Below are 19292 nucleotides of genomic sequence, written 5' to 3'. Positions count from 1 at the left end.
ACATAGAATAGGAATGCTGTTGTTTTTATTTCTTTTTCTGAGTTTGTTGGCAATCATTATTGCTTTTTTATCGCATTCAGAAATGCCTTTCAATTTTATTGATAATACAATCCTTTCACCTCACGAGACAGGGTGTCAGATTCTAACATTTGTCCGCGATATTTTTTTATGCAAATTATTTTTAATAAAGCGAGCTAAAACTATAAAGATATCTCTTGTTTTAATGGTAAAATGGCCATGGATTACAGCAACCAGTATGTATTTGCAATAGGCAAGAGATCGTGGGCGAAAGAGTTAGCCTAACACTTCCTAGGTAGTTACTGCCAATACGCGTGGATTATTGCTGCATATTGAAGGATGATTTGCCTATAAATAAACCCTTTCCATCGAAGACACAACTATATTATTATTAACTCTGAAATTAACAACTTAGTATTTATTTGTATTAATTAATAAATATATTAAATTGGTGTTATGGGGAAGCATGAATGGCCTATATGTATTAGCCTACATTATCCTCATACCCTCTTGTTGCTCATTTTAGAAGGGCCTTCAGGGATCTTGCGATGTAGTAGAGCTAACTCCCTGTTGCCATGGTATCGCTGCCGCTTCTTGTCACGGGGGAATAGGATACTTTTCACCCATCGAGGGCAGGTGATGTACTTCCTCAAAGCTGCTGTCACCGTGAGTCCTCGCAAGCGGCAAAACCACAGGAAATCAGTCACCATCAGGACCAGCACCAGAGCCCCATAGAGGAGGACAACCACGAGGGAGAGTGGTCTGCTGCTGGGCAACAGAGCACAGTCATCACACACTGGAACTGTTCTCCCCGTCTCCTGGCCACTGCATTAAGATTTTTGTGTGATCAGGAACTAGGAGTTAAGTGATAACTGTGATTATCACATTTTATCATAAAAAGATATGCATTAGTTAACACAAGCAATTTGTATAATGGTAGGATTAGAACTATGGTATTTAATTTGTTCCCATTTGCACTGTATTGTTTGTAGGAATGTAAAACTAAAAATATAGAATGCAAATTACTAGGTAGTGTAATTATGTTAAAATGTAAGAATAACTGAATCCAGAGCACTTACTTAGAGTACTTTTAACCCAAGCTCTCGAAGCCATCGCATGAGTTTATTACAAACTGTGACATCTGTTTGTGAAATGGGCTTGGTAGCTCAATTAATTATTGAGGCTATACATCAGCTCAAATATCCCTCTTAACAGCGTGAACAACATCCCTTAACACCAATCAACATAACTCAAGTAAAGTTCAGACTATATTCATAGGTTTAAAATGTCTGGTTGCTGTGCCACTATAACTGACCTGTGAACCAGCTCTGTGGGACTGACTTCTGTTAGGCTAATGTTCATGATATGTTGGAACTGTGATTGGTTGCAGCACTGTTTGAGGCTCTCTCCTTGCCAGCAGCAGTAGGATTGCTCTGGGGTGTCTGAGAGACGAGGGCAGTAGAACCCTGTGTGATGAACCCCTTGGGGATCCCAATATCCTTCACAGAGCATAACAGCGCTATAGAGACACCCTGAAGAAAGAAGAAAGTGAAGAATCCAGGGAAGTGCAGTGTCTTTCTGAGGAAGAAGATGTATGGTATTTCACAATATAATTATTTTCATATAACTAATATATAACTAGAGAATAATAACAATAATGAACATACTAATCGATAGTGGCAACATTATATTATACATTCTGTTATTTTTTCAGCAGTATGTAATATGCCAAGTATTTTCATTATGCATACAGAAACTGTTGTTTTCCAGAATGCGCATCACATTTCAGACAATTTCTTTCTTTGGCTAGCTGAAATAAGTTACACTACATATGAAATTCGCCGAGGACACACAGTTTATCATAACATCTTGCTCTGAAAAGAGTTCCCTGGCATCTTAAATGACAACAGACAGTCAGACGGACAAACTTATTTTGTTTATAGATCATTGAAAGAACATTACATTCTAATTTTACAATGCAGTGAATTAAACACATTTTTGAGTTACATCTTTTTTTCAGATGTGATGACATTTGATTTTAAATTTTGATTCAGTTGTATGACAACCATTATATTGTCTGAAATTCAGAGCATAATTGGAAAATAGGCTACCAGAAATACCTTGACATAAACAAAGAAAAGAGAGTGCCTTACTTGAAGTAATGATGGTTCCTCGCTGTTTGTTGCGTGGAGAATACACAACTACGCCTGTGCTTTACCAGGCACAACTGGCAACAGTGCAAGGGAGGAAACGTACCAGTCTTCCCACTGGGAGTACCTGCCTAGAGATCAGCTAATTTGTCACGAGTCCTGGTTCTACTTGCTAATGTATGCTTCTAATTCTCTGAATCAGCAGGTGGAAAAATCCTTATTATGTTTTAGTTTACACTTTTCCTCAGAAACTGATCCATCCGTGACTTTTTTTTCTCTCCTTCCCTCAAATTACTTGTAGTCATTTCACTGAGAAAATAACCTTTTCTCTTTGTATTTGGTTGTCTCAGCAGTGCTTATCGAGCTCTTATTTCCCATGTATTTACTCTTCAATCACTATGCATCTGTTGATGGTGTAATTCACTAAGGACTATCTCCAAAAGCAGGGGAAGTGCTGTTGTGTGAGGGTGAAGGGGGGCCTAAAACGTGGAGAGGATATGTCCATACTGGATGGGATATCCATCACTTTTCATTAAGATCCTTTTTCCCATGTATCAGGCTCCCATGGCTCAGGTTTGGGTGGACACCTGTTTCTCATTGCTCCTCAAATTGAAATCTTATGGTCCTTTTATGTAACATCTGTATAATCTATAGCTGGTTTTATCTTCATGGTAGTTTTTGAAACATCTGCCTACATGCCTACATCCTGGAGAGTATTCTTGATCTTTTTGATGGTTGAAAATGGGTTTTTCTTCACAATTGAAGATATTCTTTGGTCATCCACTACAGTGGTCTTATTTGGTCTACCAGGTCATTTGGCATTTCTGAGCTCATCAGTGCGGTCTTGCTTCCTAACAATGTGTCAGGCATTTTCATGCACCCAATGATTTGTCTATGTCTCTGAGCAATTTATTCAGATTTTTCAGTCTCATGCTGGCCTGATTTTACTGCATTGACACTTACTAGGTCCTTATGTTGAGACACAACAGCAACAGACTCCAAATGCAAATTGTACACAAAGAATCGACTCTAGACCTTTTATTAGCTTTCCTGTGCATGAACTAATGATGCAAAGACCCACAGAAATTGTCCAATACCCCCCCCCCCCCCCAATGTGCAATGTGCTGGAGTAGCAACAGAAATTGTGTTACTGTCCAAATACTTTTGTATTTAACAGTACATGTACGTAAATGCATGATATATAGGCTACTGATCATTTATCTGCAATAGGCTGCCCACCAGCAAAGCAGCTGACATCGTTTTCAGCAAAATGTTTAACTGCTTTAGCGCATTCTTTTCTGATTGATAAATGTGTTACACTGGAAAAGAATACACCAATCATCGACAAGAGCGTATTGTATGAGGCAACAAAATATACTTGGATATTAACACAGTCAGTGTAGCCCCTCAGTATCCCATAAGGCTTTGCAGTACATCCAGCTACGGAATCGGACTGTGGCAAAGGAATTGCACTACGTTCCGGGGGCAAATGTTATCTGTGTCCGGCGAGGGATTGCTTGTAAACTCTGCTTAGCGTTTTCTGCTAATGTTGGCGTGGATCAGGTAGCTATTTACTTACTGTGTTTTGTCGCTTTTTTGCCTATATTTATATTCTGAACAGGAGTCATGCTAACATTCCATATCTTATGTGTGAGCAAGTGTCAGTGAGAGCGAAGAATGGAAAAGGATTAGCTAGCTAGCTAGCTTCGGACGTTTAGCTTTTCAGCAGCCTTGCAAACGTTGGCTGGTTAATGTAAAGGAACGAAAAACTGACACAACTAAATTAGCTATATGATATCTTGCGTTAGCTTGCTAGTTGGTGATTTTGAATGTGAGGACGTGTATGGATAATGATGACTGGCCAAGGCAGCCTTGAAGTCTGCATATCGAGCTAGCTAGTAGTTAGCTAGAGCTACAGATAGCGGTGGACAGTTCCTGCGCTAACCAAGATAGCTAGCTAACTGGCTGCCAAGGCAACAGTGCAAATCCAAACTGTTAGCCAGCCAGCTATGTGTTGAAGCAGGGGTAATTTCTTTGCTATAGCTATAATGAACTCAGCTCGGTAGTACACCTAATGTTTATTAGTTAGCTATATAGCGAATTCCTGGGAAATCCGAAATTTAAGCTCACCTGTTGTTAAATTTCTCGTTTTAGTATTAGTAACGTTAAAAAGCTAACTGGGTAAATAAAGGTTAAATAAATTTTAAAAATGTAACGACAGCTAACGTTAGGTGTAACGTTACAGAAAGACCAAGGCAGACAAGTATAAATTAACTATATTGCTTACGATACTGCAGTATTAACCTAGTACTAGTACATATCTTATTTTCAGCTGATTTGGCTGGTAGTTCTAAGACTAGCGAACATTAGCTAGCTAACTACTAACGTTGCATGTGTGATAGGATAGCTAGCTAACACTTGCCGCCTGCGAAAGATGCGGACAGCCAGTGCCATTCTGTGCTGGGCATCCGAGCGATTAGCTAGCTTGATGCCGTAATTAGTTAGTCACTGCGTTAAATAGGTTATTGTATAAGTTATCACACAGGGTGGTTAAAGAATGAGTGCCTTAAAATTAAAATGGAGCAAGCTAAAGGTAATAGTACTTGTAACGACCTTGCCGTGAACTTGCATGCATGTTTAGGCAGGTGGTGATGGCTAACGGTAATAAAAACAAAAAATAGTTGCCATTGCAATGCTGCTTACTTTTATGGTAATGCTCTGTTAATGAAGTGAATGTGAAATTCCATAATGAGTAGGCTAATCATACTTGTTTTAACTTGCAGATGGATGACGCTGAGAATATATATGGTCTGAAGTTCAGTATCTTTTGTGGTGGTGATTGAAAGAAGGAAGAAATTGGCCTCCCATTGGTGGCCATTTTTTAAAGGAAGATTTTAAACTGGACAAGGCGTTCATATATTGATTTTTATTAAAACTATTTGAGTTTCAGGCCTAAAATATCTACAACAGAATACGTTTATTTGGGCTTTCTTTCCATAAAGACTGCAGCAAGACCTTAATTTGTGTGTATGCATTGGAAGGAAAAACGCTGATTAAAGACCAGTTTTGTCTATCACTTTTAACTTTGATGTTTATGGCCAGTATTATATATAAAGAGGTAATTTTTAACCAAAGATTAAGAGAACCATTGGGATTTTAAATGTATGTGTGGCAGAATCTTGATTGGATCAACTCCCAAAACCTTGAGTCATAAAGGACAGAGAAACGTTTGCATGATAGTCAGAAATAGAACCCACTTAGGTGTTTACCAGACAACAAGACCCAAGCAACCATAAGTGGGGGGTTTACTATACAAAATCCTCCTATAAGACTAAGTCACTGACAGACTGTGAATTGATGGGATTACGGCCCTACTGGATTTATTCTCAGCGGCAACAAGCAGCACCTGCTTGACTGAACCCGACTACATCCAGGCCACTGTGCACAGCTTGCTGGATTGCTCCTGATATATTCTCCGCATTGCAATTCTTTTTCACCTATTTTCTTTCTGGGACACATCTAGGATTATAAAAATAAGACCTTTACCACATCGCAGTAAACTGAAAATTAACCTGGTTCTGCAATTCAGACTCAATCTGGGGAGAAGGGGAGAACAAAATCCTCTCGGCTGCCCCAGTGAAACGGTTGGGAAGACGCGAAATGTGTTTGAGTGAATGAACAAATTTGTGTGCGATGCAGAGACGACAAAGCACAGCGAGAGCCAACGCCGGCGAAGCTCTGGAGCCTTGACAACTGAGAAAAGGCTAAATACAGAGTTGTCAATCAAGAAGCAAGTAATTGAGCATTGAGCCGCTGCGTGAGCGAGCTGCGCTCGTGGTCATGGCTTTGGCTCAGCAGCTGGTCAAGCCGGTGGGATGTTCGGATGTGCAGGAGGATTAGACGCAGACTTGCGAGTTGGACTGGCCTGGGACCATGCTGGAGGGACAATAGGCTCCTCCTCTGGGTCACTCTGAAATTTGTTTTCCCTGGCTGGCTGCTTTGAATGATCAAATACGAGAGCCACAGCGACGAGACTGCGGTCTGGCTGCTGCTGACGGACGGTGTGCCGCTGCCTCCCAAAGAACTCGTCTTCCTCGCGCTTTAGCGACCGCAGGTCGAAGGGTAGCAGGTATGGAAAGACGCTGCTGCTGATGTTGCCTTTTCTTAAAAACTAAAAAAAAAACAAAAAAATTCAGTTATTTTTCAAACAACAACCCTTAAAAGGGCAGCGGGCGGGTGCATGTCAGGATCCGCGGGGCTGCAGAATGAAGCTGAAGAAACAAGTGACTGTGTGCGGCGGGGCTATATTCTGTGTGGCCGTCTTCTCGCTCTATCTGATGCTGGATCGCGTCCAGCATGACCCAGCTCGGAGGCAGGGTGCTGGCAACTTCCCCAGGGTAAGAGGGTCGCCTGCCCCCCCCCACCCCCTCTCTCACTGGCTAAGCGTAGTGCTGCATTGAAAATGTATATCTGCAAATGTACTCCTCTCCAACAGATAGGTAGTTCTTGGACAGGGTTCAGCAGAAAGCGGCTATTCGCGGATTACTCCCAACATAGACTGGACAGAACAGGAAAAATAGCATTCCTTGCATATAATCCAAGAATGCCCTATAATCCTAAATGCTCTTGTGACTGGTGTTCTTAACCCTTCGAAGAGTAGTTTTTTTCAGAATTGTAAGTCAGTGTTCTAGAACTCAATCTCAGTTACCAGTAGTGATTGTTGCATCTGCATTAGAATGTTCAGTTAATGAACATTACAATCATATATTTGTGATCTTACACCTTAAAGGGTTAATTGATATTTGTTCCTTGAAATATTCAGACTATATTCCACTGCATACATTTCAGGATTAAGTGGTGTATTGTGTAGGATCGCAGATGCCAGCCTACCCAGTACTGGAAACGCACCCCGAGCGGGCAGGCTTGCCGGGCCTGAACCGTGAGCTGTGGTTGTGACTGTGTGGTTTCAGAGCCAGATCTCCGTGTTGCAGAACCGCATAGAGCAGCTCGAGCAGCTCCTGGAGGAGAACCACCAGATCATCAGCCACATCAAAGACTCGGTGCTGGAGCTGAGCGACGCGGGCGCTGTTGCGCCCAGCGGCCAGCTGCCCTTCCGCAGCGCCAATGGCTCCTGGGTGCTGCCCTTCGACGGGCGCCCCACCTTCCTCTCCGTCCTGCCGCAGGACTGCCAGTTCTCCCAGAGCAGGCGTGGTCGGACCGACCTGCAGGTGAGCCGCATAGAAGAAGCGGTGACTGTGGGGGCTAAGGGTGAATATTGGATGGGTGAAATGTGTAGACCCCGAGAACTGCAACCCCCCGGGGTGCAAAGGGGTGTCCGGGGGCATGGATCCCCAGAAGATATTTTTTTAAGAGGACAGCTGTGAAATGATCGTTTCTGGTGAATGGGTAAATTGAATATTTCTTCCTGTTGCTTTATACCCGCCATAAATTATGCCCTTGATGGGAACCCCCTGCTGTTCCTTTAGATGGTGTGCTTCATGTGTTTCTTTGTTTTAACAAACAGGGAAAAGCCCCTGCCATACAGATTCAGCCAAGTCACCTTTGATATCCTCAAAGATGATATTACATAAATAATAGAAGAAGAGTAGTAGCGGTCCTGGCTGTGACCAAACAGACTGTGGTCTGAGTGTCTTTGGGCTCATGCCTGCAGATGCTGGACGTGTACTCACTGTTGAACTTCGACAACGTGGACGGTGGAGTGTGGAAGCAAGGCTTCGAGATCACCTACGACCCGGGGGAGTGGGACAGCGAGCCTCTGCAGGTGTTCGTGGTCCCGCATTCCCACAATGATCCAGGTGGGCAGTGCTCTCCGTTTCTCTCCCTGTGAAACTCACCAGTGAGAATTCTCCAGGGCTTTGCACAACATGGGCATTGAATTGGTTAAATGCATTAGGCTACTTTTCATCTGGGCTTGTCTTGTAAGGGTTATAGTAGACCAGGCTTGTACAAAAATGGACCTTAGGGTGGATTCTGAGGGACCTGAAGAAGACCTGATACAGAAATATTGTGATGGAAGAAATATGTAATTGCCTGTATGTCTCAGAAGGTATCGTCTTTTAAAAATGGGGTTAAGTAACAGGCGTTCCTGAGATAAAGTAGGTCAAGTCAACATGACCGGTATGTTTTCCAGCATTGAAAGGATTGGCCTTTGAAAGCTGAAGCTTTGTTTTTTTCAGTTTTTCTGCAATCCGAAGTGTCAGTTTTATCAGAGACACCTGACCCCTCTGCTTACCGGTGTGTGAGCCAAAGACTGGCAGCTAGCAAGTGACCCCTTGCCCTTCTGTTCTCTCTGTTCTTGAACAGAAAGCAGTTTTCAGCCCTTCTCCCCGGGATCTTGTGCAATCCATGTATTTTTATTACAGCCTTGCTTTGCTTTGACAGCCATGGCCGGTCCTCACCACCAGGCACTGGCTATTTGTCTTGGTTTTGAAGTAATTTTACAGGGTCTGCTGTGTTATGAAATTAAGGCTTCTGGTCACTTTGAAGCTAATGGAGAGCAGCTCCTTTGACATCTGTATTTCATAACGCCTAGTCTTTCTCACCTTCAGCAGGAGAAGATGTAACTGCCCAGAGAGGCAGCAGCACATGGTCTCAGCCTTGAACATCTTGTCTGTAGTTAAAGTATTTGATGGGGATGTCCACAGATGTAGGATGTGGTGGATCATCACAACACCTATCACATCAGTATAACTGAGACCCCATGTCTGCTCAACAGGCTGGGTAAAAACATTCGACAAGTATTACACGGACCAGACCCAGCACATCTTGAACAACATGGTGGTGAAGCTGCAGGAGGACCCGCGGCGCAAGTTCATCTGGTCCGAGATCTCCTTCTTCACCAAGTGGTGGGAGAGCGTGGACGTACACAAGCAGGAAGCCATGCGCAAGTAAGGCTCTCGACGTCTGAATCACAGAGGGAGCTGTGCTTTTGATCTTCCCCTGGAGCGTTTTTAGGCCTGTTGGATCTGCAGTTTTTGGCATACGGGCCCCGACTCTTGACAAAGCAAAAAGGCATCCTTCCAAGTACTAAAGTTAATTCATCTCTCTCTAAAAAACCCTGTATGTCTCCAAGTACAGCAGGTTTCCAACAGGGACCTCTTGTGCCACTTTTCAGACTCTTATAATGAGCTACATGTGCCGTTTAAGCAAAAGTAGAATTTGCACATTAGTTGTTAAAGCCTAGATTGGAAGCAGTAGCTTTTTCTCACCTTTAGCTGGCGCTGTCTTTGACTTAATGTGCCTTAATCCTTTCGCAGGCTAATCCTCGGAGGCCAGCTGGAGATGGTGACAGGAGGCTGGGTGATGACGGATGAGGCCAATGCGCACTACTTTGCCATGATTGACCAGCTCATCGAAGGCCATCAGTGGCTGGAGAAACATATAGGTGAGGCAGAAGAGTATCACACATTTCTAAGAGACATGTTCCCCACTCTCAGTTAGTCATTGTTCTGAGGTGCGTTTCATTGAGCGCCGTGAACCTTGCCGTAGGCGTGACCCCTCGCTCCGGGTGGGCCGTGGACCCCTTCGGCCACAGCGCCACCATGCCCTACCTGCTGAAGAGGGCCAACGTGACCAGCATGCTGATCCAGAGAGTGCACTACTCCATCAAGAAGCACTTCTCCTCCACGCGCAGTCTGGAGTTCATGTGGAGGCAAGCCTGGGGTGAGCTCCTCTAATCCGCCACCTCCGCCAGGCTCCGCTTTGAACGGCTGTCAGACCTTGTGAAGGCGCATCTTGATCTGTGGCTGCTTCCCCCCCCCTCCCCTCCCCTCCCCTCCCTCTGTTTTCCCGGCTCACGGCTCTCAGATCCGGAGGCTGGCACGGATATCTTCTGCCACATGATGCCCTTCTACAGCTACGACGTGCCCCACACCTGCGGGCCGGATCCAAAGATTTGCTGCCAGTTTGATTTTAAGAGGCTGCCGGGCGGCAGGGTTAACTGTCCGTGGAAAGTTCCGCCTCGCTCCATTGTGGAGGCCAATGTGGCCGAGAGGTGAGGCTCGCTCGGAGATTCTCTGCGGTAAAAAACAATTAAATCCTTGTTTTTTTATTAGCTTTTGAAAAAAAATATGCCAATTCTGCAAATACCGTTTTCAAAATTTATGAGATACACACCCCTAATCGTAAACCATAAGTCGTAAACCGTGGAAGAAATGACATGCTGGTCTGCGTCACCGTATCAGGGCACAGCTCCTCCTGGACCAGTACCGCAAGAAGTCCAAGCTGTTCCGCAGCAAAGTGGTCCTGGTTCCGCTGGGAGATGATTTCCGCTACGACAAGGCCCTGGAGTGGGACCAGCAGTACCTAAACTACCAGCGGCTGTTTGACTACATGAACTCTCATCCGGAGATGCACGTGCACGTAAGTGTCTAGAAGATTCCCTCAACCACTCAGAAATGAACAGCTTATTCAGCTCTGTGTTGAGGGAATATGTTGATATGATATATTCTTTTATATAGCATTTTTTAGGCCAGGCATTTTATTCTGATCAAGTGTCAGGCCTGGCCTGAGAATCTCTCCTCTCTCAAGGGCATACGTCACTGGTGGGTAATGTTCTTTTGCCAGTTAGATAAGACCTGACAAAAACAGCTAGTCAAGAGACGAAATAAAATACAAATTGTGTGCTAACTTACTGACACCTGAAGACAGATCACAACACCTCTTGCGGGTATCGAAGATCCAAATATAGTATGTGCTAAGGAATGTGTATTGATTTAAACACCTAATTCTATTTAAATATGTTTAGTTATTGATCCAATCATCTGTTTTTATAAGAGATTCTTTGTTATGCAAATCAAGCGTTGTGGAATGTGGAGAGAGTAAGCGCACTCCAAGATTGTTGTGCATGTGACAGATTGTTATGTAAACACAGCACGATTATACAGTTGCTGTCTCTAAAACAGTGGCCTTATGACGCACTATAGCTGACTCTTAAACTAGGTCAAAAGTAACTAGCTATCTGCACATGCACTTTCGGTCAGAACGGCAAAAGAACACGCCCTTATCCTTGAATGTATGAAACAGTGAAATTCGGGGGGACGGGTTTTACAGCACTTCAGCAGAGAGGGGTGATCCATGTCTAGGATCCCGCTCAGATTGTTTATTGTGGATCCATAATAAATTTTGTTGAACTTTGGAACGGCTTCCTCTTGATTTCACAAAGTCGGAATTCACGACTCCTCAGAAAGAACCTGGAACTGAAGGGATCTTATCTCCCACATCTGTTATATACTGTATCTAAAAGATACAGGCAATACAACCCAGTTATAAATGTTCTAGTGTTTTAATATGTGCTTTGTGTGCTGTGCGCAGGCCCAGTTTGGTACGCTCACAGACTACTTCGACGCCGTCTACAAGACGAACGGAGTTGCGTGGGGAGCCAGGCCTCCGGGCTACCCTGTCCTGAGCGGGGACTTCTTTGCGTACGCCGACCGAGAGGATCACTACTGGAGCGGGTACTACACCTCCCGCCCCTTCTACAAGAACCTGGACCGCGTGCTGGAGTCCCACCTCAGGTGAGCGCCGGCTGGCTCTGTTTCGCCCTGTTTCGCCCTGTTTCGCTCTGTTTCGTTCTGTTTCGCCCTGTTTCGCTCTGTTTCGTTCTGTTTCGTTCTGTTTCGCGCTGTTTCGCCCTGTTTCGCTCTGTTTCGTTCTGTTTCGCCCTGTTTCGCTCTGTTTCGTTCTGTTTCGTTCTGTTTCGCGCTGTTTCGCGCTGTTTCGCGCTGTTTCGCGCTGTTTCGCGCTGTTTCGCTCTGTTTCGCTCTGTTTCGCTCTGTTTCGCTCTGTTTCGCTCTGTTTCGCTCTGTTTCGCTCTGTTTCTGCCGCGCTGTGTCTCCGGCTGGGAAGACGAGCACTTCTGCTGACTTTGCCGTTGATTGTGGGCTCTTGCTGCACCCGCAGGGGTGCGGAGATCCTCTACAGCCTGGCCGTCGCCCACGCCCGCCACGCGGGCATGGAGGGCCGCTACCCCGTCTCGGACTACGCCCTGCTGACCGACGCCCGGCGCGAAGTGGGGCTCTTCCAGCACCACGACGCCATCGCCGGCACCGCCAAGGAGGTTGTCGTCATCGACTACGGCTCCAGGTAAGGAAGAGAGTCGGAGGTTTTTAAATCCGTCCAGCCGTACCGTGGTGTGACCCCCGTGTGAGGGAATGAAGACTGTTCCTCATTCTCTCCTTCCAGGTTATTACGCTCCCTCGTTGGTCTAAAGAAAGTGATCATAAACGCGGCCCACTTCCTCATATTGAAGAGCAAAGACGTTTACCGCTTCTACATGTCGGAACCTTTCCTGGAAACGGTGAGAGGGGACAAACTTGTGGGTTAAAAAGTGTAATGGGGAATATTCATTCTTTCGGGTTGCTCTTATGGTGTAAACCATATTACCGCATTGTTTTGCTGTCTCGCACAACTCATGTGACAGCCTTGTCATTCTGGTGTGTGTGTGTGTGCGTGTGTGTGCGCACGTGTGTGTGTGTGTGTGTGTGTGTGTGTGTGTGTGTGTTTGCAGGATGACAGGCGGCCGACGCAAGATTCCCTGCCCCAGCGCACTGTAATTGAGCTGGATAACTCCCCCAGGTACTGTAGGGCCCTGCCCCCTCACATGGACAATGTACAATGTTCCCATGGGTTTCTAACCCAGTGACCCAGTGCTTGAGAACAATGGAAAATTCAAATGACATTTTTGCAGTGTGAAACTTATATACTGCTTTCCCACACCAACGAAAATCTTAAAATCTTGTGATAGGAACAGCTACACCTCTTTCCTTTAAGAACACCAGTGTTTAAAAACGTCTTCGTTTTTGCTATAAAATCCTTTATAAGATCATTTGTTCACAAATAAGACCCTTGAAAACTCAAGGTTGTCCTTGACTTTTGAAATGTCCTTGCAAAGCCTTGTAAGAGTTTTGTATTGAAATTAGATGTAAATAAAACGTCTTTCCTCCTCCCTGCAGGTATGTGGTGCTGTTTAACCCGGTGGAGCAGGAGCGGCTGTGCCTGGTGACGGTGCTGGTGAACACGGCGCGGGTTCGAGTGCTGACGGAGGACGGGCAGACCGTCCCCGTGCAGCTGAGCGCCCAGTGGAGCTCGGCCAGCGAGATGAGCAAGGAGGCCTACCAGGTGGGTGTGGCTGCCCTGGGGGGGCGACGGATGCATTGTATAATGAAACCCGAGTGTTACTTCCTTTAGACAAAGGGAGCGTTCTGAAAACCCTTGTGAACCCCTCCCCCCGGGCAGGCCTCCTTCATGGCCCGGCTGCCGGCCCTGGGCCTGGCCGTGTTCCACCTGTACGACTCCTCGGACTCGCCCATGACGCTGCGCTCCGACACCCTGCTGCGGCTGAGCGGGCGGGGCGTGGCGGCCCGGGGGGTGGACCCCCTCCCGCTGCGCACGCAGGCCTCGGACACGCGCAGCTTCTACATCCACAGCCAGGCCCTCACGCTGGGCTTCTCCGGCACCACGGGCCTCCTCCAGGTGAGGAGTCCGCACGCTAGCCAGGTCACCCACTGCACTCTGAGTGATTTATCAGAGTGTACCACACCTGAACAGGCCACAGCCTTTAACCCAACAGCCATTTACCAACAGGCCAATGTCATTCTCTGTGGATGACACTAGGGGGGGATGTTATTTTTTGATAGTGAAACCCAGAGGGTCGTTATGGTTCATAACGTGGTGTGAACGCACGTCATGATGCTGTGTGTTTGTCTCCGTCTTAGACCATCCGGCGTAAGGAGGACTCGCAGGAGACGATGGTGCACATGGAGTTCCTCATTTACGGAACGCGCCCCTCCAAGGACAAGAGCGGGGCTTACCTGTTCCTGCCGGACGGAAAAGCTAAGGTGCGGCTCACGCTATCTCTCTTTACTGCTGTCCTTTAGGCTTTGCTTGGGTTATAAAATGTGCCGTTTCCCCCTCTTCGCCTCCTAGCCTTACAGTCAGAGAGAGCCCCCAGTGGTGAGAGTGGTGGAGGGCCCCCTCTTCTCTGAGGTGGTTGCCCACTACCAGCATTTCACACAGACCATCCGCATTCACAACGTGCCAGGTGTGTATGAATGTGTGTTAGGATATTATGGATCCTCTTCACTGTGAGCAGCTACGTTATGAAGGCCAATGTGACCACTGTGTGTTCATGTTCATGTGTGTGTGTTTGTTTGTGTGTCTGTTTGCATGTCTGTGTTCGGTGTGCGCGCGCACGTACGTCATCCCCAGGGGTGGACGGCCTCTCTGTGGACGTGACCACCATGGTGGACATCAGGGATCAGGCCAACAAGGAGCTGGCCATGCGTCTCGTCACGGACATCCAGAGCAAGAGCACCTTCTTCACGGACCTCAACGGTTTCCAGGTGACCCTGAAGGGAAAAGTCTCGATCGATCTCCGGATCCTCTTCACCTTTCAATTGTCTCTGCGGGAGGCCGCGTCAGGGTTTAAACTCACCCTCTCTGTTTTGCGTCGTTCACAGATCCAACCGCGGCGCTACTTAAAGAAGCTCCCCCTACAGGCCAACTTCTACCCCATGCCCACCATGGCGTACATCCAGGACAGCCAGTCCCGCCTCACCCTGCACACGGCCCAGGCCTTAGGGGTGTCCAGTCTGGAGAACGGTCAGTCTCAGAGGAGAAAGAGGAGAGCCGTTTTTACACTCCAACCCTTTTCCCCCCCCTTTCCTCTGAGCCATTCTCATTCTCGTCTCGGCGCAGGTCAACTGGAGGTGATCCTGGACCGGCGCCTGATGCAGGACGATAACCGCGGTCTGGGACAGGGTCTGAAGGACAACAAGCGGACAGCCAACCGCTTCCGCATCCTGCTGGAGAGGAGGTCCGGCTCCGGCAAGGTAGCAGCGGGCGGTCCGCCAACCCGCCGCCCTTCTCAAGGACAGGGCCGTTCCAGATCGCTTCCCGACTAGCGCAGGACGGGCGCACTACTCTGCGGCTAGCTAGGACCTGTCTGACAGGAGCAGCTATTGACTGTAGCGGCGATTTTATTAACTGTCCTCTCATCGCTTAACTCCTACATTACTGGGGCTTCAAACGGGTCTAGAGAAGTGAAAATGCATGAAAATGTCTGAAAGTCTTATTTTGAGAAAAAAGATGCAGTAATTGATGAGCTTCTCTGTTTACAGCATCTGTTTGCTTCTCCGTTGTCGTTCCGTTGCAGCAGATTGCTCACCTGTCTGGGTGTCCCTCGGTAATAAACCAGACCTGAGCCCATATGTGAATACGCCCGTATTAAAGAACCTGCCGTAGTCTTTTAGTGCAGCTTGACTAGGGCACAAAACACTGCGAAATTGGCTTCCTGTTTCATTGTTTGTCCCCTACGCCTTAGTCTCCTGTTCTGAAAACCGTAAACAACACTGGAATGCATCCTGACAGGGTGAAAATAACACCGCAAACAAGATTTTACTTGTGGGGTACGCTCGCTTCTGTTTGTTTTGAATTTAAAAAACGGAATTGTAAGTAGATGAGATTCAGCGCTGGTGTTTTAAAATAATTTTATTTGGGTGCCTTGACTGGGCCCTAGGAACAGAAAACAATTAATCTGCTCACAGGACAGGGCGGTCCGGTGTGTAGATGGAGCTCGAGTGTGAGTCCGCATGCATCAGCCCTTATCTAAAAGTGGAATTGGTACTCTTCCTTGGCGCAAAGGGTTAATTGAGTCGGGAGAGTGCTCTATTTTGAGTTGGGCTTGGCTCTGACTTCTCTTTGACCTCTGTGAATTGCATCCTGCATGAAAAATTTCATTTCTTTCCCGAGCTCATTAACTCCATATCCTTCTCTCTCTCTCTCTCTCACCCCCTTTCCACTCCATTCAGCATGGCTTTTTTTCCAAAGTTTCGTCTCTCTTTCACTCTATCACCTCGTACGTCTTCGGAGGCGAAGCTGAAGAGGTAACGTTGCCGGGGAGACGGGAGCAGCAGCGATTCCCCTCCCCCTTTCTCTGCGCTGTAGCTGTAGACGCCGTGTGTCTGTAGCGTCTCCAGTCTAGATCCAGCCCTAAAGCCTGTCTGTGCCGTAGCTGTTTTCCCATAAGAAATTAGCCTGTGATTGAAGAGCTAGACGCACCTGGCACAAACGGGAGGAACCATCTGTGAGGTTTGGCGCTATGTCGGATTCTCCCCCCGCGTTTCTCCATAATGGTGCCTCTCGAGCACTGGGGGGTGGGTGGGGCGGGGTTGGGGGTGAGTGAGGTGGTGCAGATGCGCACATTCTTCCATTGCTCTCACCGGTGGAAGCAGCTTGGCTTTGGGTGCCTGGAGTTTTGGGGCCGCTGCAGAATTCCCAGCTGGTTTAAATTAGACGAGGGCGAAGCTCGAACCTGCGACTTCAGCGCCCGGTTTTCACCTGTAGCGAGTTGCCTTTGTGACCGAGCCACACGGGGGAAAGAATAAAATAATAGTGATTAAGCTTTTGCTGGATTTTAGGAAGGAGGTGTTTGCACTGAGAAGGTCAGGCATTTGAATAGAGTAGTGTGACGTAAACGGCAGGGGTCATTCTCGTGCGTTAGGCCCGGTCCCGAGGCAGAGGATGATGAAGGTCTCTCAGCTGACAGCGTGCTGAGTCACATGCCTTGTGTTCCCCCGCCCCAGGCAGTGGACGTAGAGCCGGTCAGCTTCCCGTCGCTGCTGAGTCACATGACCTCGGCCATCCTGAACCACGAGGTGCTGGCCCTGCCCGTGTTGCCGAAGAGGCGCGGCGTGCCCCCCCTCCGCTCCTTCGCCCCCCTGTCGGGCGCCCTGCCCTGCGACTTCCACCTGCTGAACCTGCGCAGTATCCAGAGCCAGGTACAGAGCACAGAGAGCCCGCCACACATCACCCACAGCAGTGACTCGCCCCTCCTGTTCCAACCAGTCAATCATCTGTATGCTGTACTGAATGTGCCAGAGAATGATGTTATTCTGGGGAGGGGGGGGGGAGGGCTGAGCATCAAACATGCTGGAACTGTTCTGCAGCTGTTATCATTTATTTTCTTTTGACATTTTTCTTAGCGTTGGCACTTCTGTTTAGTAACAAATTATATAGAAATAAATTCCAAAGTATGAAAAATGGTTATACTCATCTAAGTTATTTGAATTGCTGGGGAATTGTTTATGCGACAGTTAAAGACAAACTGCTCCCATTTTCAATGAAGGCCGAAGTGTAGCTGTGTTAACATTCACGTACCTGATATGTTTGTCCACCAGGATGAGCTCTCTCCCTCCGCTTACTCCGCCCTCATCCTGCACCGCAAAGGCCTGGACTGTGGCCTGGAGACCCCCAACCCCGGCTTCAACTGCACCACCACGCAGGGCAAGGTGGGTCTCGGCCGTCCGTCCGAGCGCCGCGAGTGTCCGGGATGGGCCTGTCGCTCCCCCACTGCCCCCAACCCCCGTCGCTCATGCTCTCCCCCCCCGGCCCGTCGCTCATGCTCTCCCCCTGTCTGTCCCCCCAGCTGGCCGTGGCGGGGCTGTTCCAGGGCCTGGACGTGCACCTGATCCAGCCGATGTCCCTGTCCCTCATGTACGCGGGCGCCCCGCTATCCAACGGCAGCCACGTCAGCCTGGACCCCATGGAGATCTCCACCTTCAGGCTGAAGCTGCGCTAGGCCCCCATCCATCCACCCACGCGTGGCCCCCGCCAGCCGGGGCCCACGGCGGGTCCCCCCCCAGCCGAGGGCTGGCCGAGCCGCCCAACCGGAGAACAAAAACTGTTTGTGTGTGTGTGTGCGTGTTTACAAAGGTGCATGGTTCCAGACCCGCAGAGCGCCTGAACTAGGCTGGCTCCGTCTCAGGACTGACTGGGAGAAAGGACGCCGTTCCCAGGGAAGGCGGCCATCTTAGGAGCCAGAGGAGCCAGGGGTCTTGAAAAGTAATGTAAGGCACCTAACAGTGAGAGGACTGTCCAGTCCAGTACTGGAGCAGGAAGTTCATTTATGCTACATCTTTGCCTCGCTTTCTGCATTCTCAAGAGAATCTCTGTAGAAATCCGTGTGAATCTAATCGCCTCAATCTCGATCAAGCTGGAAATTTTGTAACTGAGCTTGGATTTTGGAATGAGGTTTAAATTTTTAATTTTTTTTTTAGCAATTCAGTGATGGACATACTGTGTAACTGTCCTGAGTAAATCTTACTTAGGACAGGGATTTATGAAGGAAAGATGCAACAAGCTGGAATTCTTCTGCATTGCTGTAGCTGAACTATTTTCCAGTATCGCCGTTGCCTAAATTCGACTTGTGACTCCTAATCTTGAAAAGCAGCACTTTATTCAGCTGACGTCAGGTGGTGGTAGTGCAGTAAAAGGATAAATGCTATAGTCTTAATTTTAGACTGATTCAATCACATGAAAACTACAGTAAATAATCAAATCCGCTACTGCCAAGTTCTGTTTAGAGATGGCTTCCCCCCGCCCCCCATCACCCATTCATGACGTAACGGATGAGCCTCACAAGCAGCCTTCTCTCGCGTGCTTGGATCCTGCTTGTGGAATGTTCCGGAGCTCCTAACAAACTTGGCCTCGCAGGCCATCTGGCCTGCTCGAGCTGCTTTGTCAACAAGCTACGACGGAATCGAGCCGCCAGCCTGAGACGGAACACCCACAGCTCCGTTCGTCATTCCGTACGCAGCACATGACGATACCTCGCGTTAAACAGGCGAAGAACTGTGGCGTGCGGTTGACTTAAAACACTCCAGCAAAGATGGGAGGGCACACAGGCGCAGTTTCAGACAGGGCAGCTCTCCCAGCTCACCTAGCCTAGCCTAGCCCTGCTAGCGCTAACCGGGCATCGGGCTCCTTCGGGTGATGTCATCGGAGCAGAGGCGCTAACGGAGAGCCGAATGTACGCTGGGCATCCTGGCGGGGCGCGCCGTTGCACGCTGGCCCTGTGTCCTGTGCTGCACTCCCCCCCCCAATGTGACCCATTTTGTAGATACATGTCTTTTGTATGTGATAATGTTGTAGCTCTCGATTTAATTAGAGAAAAGTTCTGATTTCGCCATCCGTGTTCGATTTTCTTTCCTGTGTATTTATTAAAAGCTAAAACGCATATTAAAAAATAAAGGCAATACCAGATATCTTTTCGGCGTGATGTTATGTGGTTTTGACTACTGTGAACATTTACACATTGCCAAACAC

General features: G+C 47.7%; 1 protein-coding gene and 1 long non-coding RNA gene across 5 annotated transcripts; one reads left to right on the top strand and one right to left on the bottom strand.

Annotated features, from left to right (window-relative positions):
• Nucleotides 1-31: 31 nt before the first annotated feature.
• On the bottom strand, nucleotides 32-3245 carry LOC135255490 (uncharacterized). Its single transcript, XR_010330172.1, has 3 exons — nucleotides 2172-3245; nucleotides 1334-1596; nucleotides 32-783 (listed from the first exon to the last, which is right to left on the bottom strand). It is a non-coding gene; the product is annotated as an uncharacterized LOC135255490 (long non-coding RNA).
• A 303-nt stretch (nucleotides 3246-3548) lies between these two features.
• man2a2 (mannosidase, alpha, class 2A, member 2) lies at nucleotides 3549-19229 on the top strand. Of its 4 annotated transcripts, none has more exons than XM_064336729.1 (24): nucleotides 3549-3731; nucleotides 4952-6565; nucleotides 7160-7396; nucleotides 7840-7984; nucleotides 8905-9076; nucleotides 9446-9573; nucleotides 9678-9851; nucleotides 9996-10182; nucleotides 10373-10550; nucleotides 11502-11704; nucleotides 12090-12272; nucleotides 12372-12486; nucleotides 12697-12764; nucleotides 13142-13307; nucleotides 13425-13661; nucleotides 13904-14026; nucleotides 14115-14229; nucleotides 14397-14530; nucleotides 14648-14789; nucleotides 14886-15019; nucleotides 15998-16072; nucleotides 16772-16966; nucleotides 17366-17476; nucleotides 17614-19229. In XM_064336729.1, exons 2-24 carry the CDS (start codon nucleotides 6434-6436, stop codon nucleotides 17764-17766), a joined length of 3507 nt encoding a protein of 1168 aa, XP_064192799.1. In that variant the 5' UTR covers nucleotides 3549-3731; nucleotides 4952-6433; the 3' UTR covers nucleotides 17767-19229. The 4 variants fall into 4 exon arrangements, with proteins under 4 accessions (XP_064192799.1, XP_064192798.1, XP_064192797.1 ...); XM_064336728.1 differs by having other exon boundaries at nucleotides 7139-7396; nucleotides 14648-14795; nucleotides 14892-15019; XM_064336727.1 differs by having other exon boundaries at nucleotides 3550-3731; nucleotides 7139-7396.
• Nucleotides 19230-19292: the final 63 nt, after the last annotated feature.

The sequence above is a fragment of the Anguilla rostrata genome, chromosome 5, assembly GCF_018555375.3.
Source record: "Anguilla rostrata isolate EN2019 chromosome 5, ASM1855537v3, whole genome shotgun sequence".
NCBI classification, from domain to species: domain Eukaryota; kingdom Metazoa; phylum Chordata; class Actinopteri; order Anguilliformes; family Anguillidae; genus Anguilla; species Anguilla rostrata.
Note: the sequence above shows the minus strand (reverse complement) of the source record. Positions and strands in the feature narration are given on the sequence as shown.

Excerpts from the sequence above, each read along its gene's own strand:
- man2a2 (XM_064336728.1), top strand. The coding sequence starts at position 6,434 with ATGAAGCTGAAGAAACAAGTGACTGTGTGCGGCGGGGCTATATTCTGT. Across the intron at positions 7,985-8,904 it reads GCATTCCCACAATGATCCAG|GCTGGGTAAAAACATTCGAC; the intron begins GTGGGCAGTGCT and ends TCTGCTCAACAG. Across the intron at positions 11,705-12,089 it reads GTGCTGGAGTCCCACCTCAG|GGGTGCGGAGATCCTCTACA; the intron begins GTGAGCGCCGGC and ends CTGCACCCGCAG.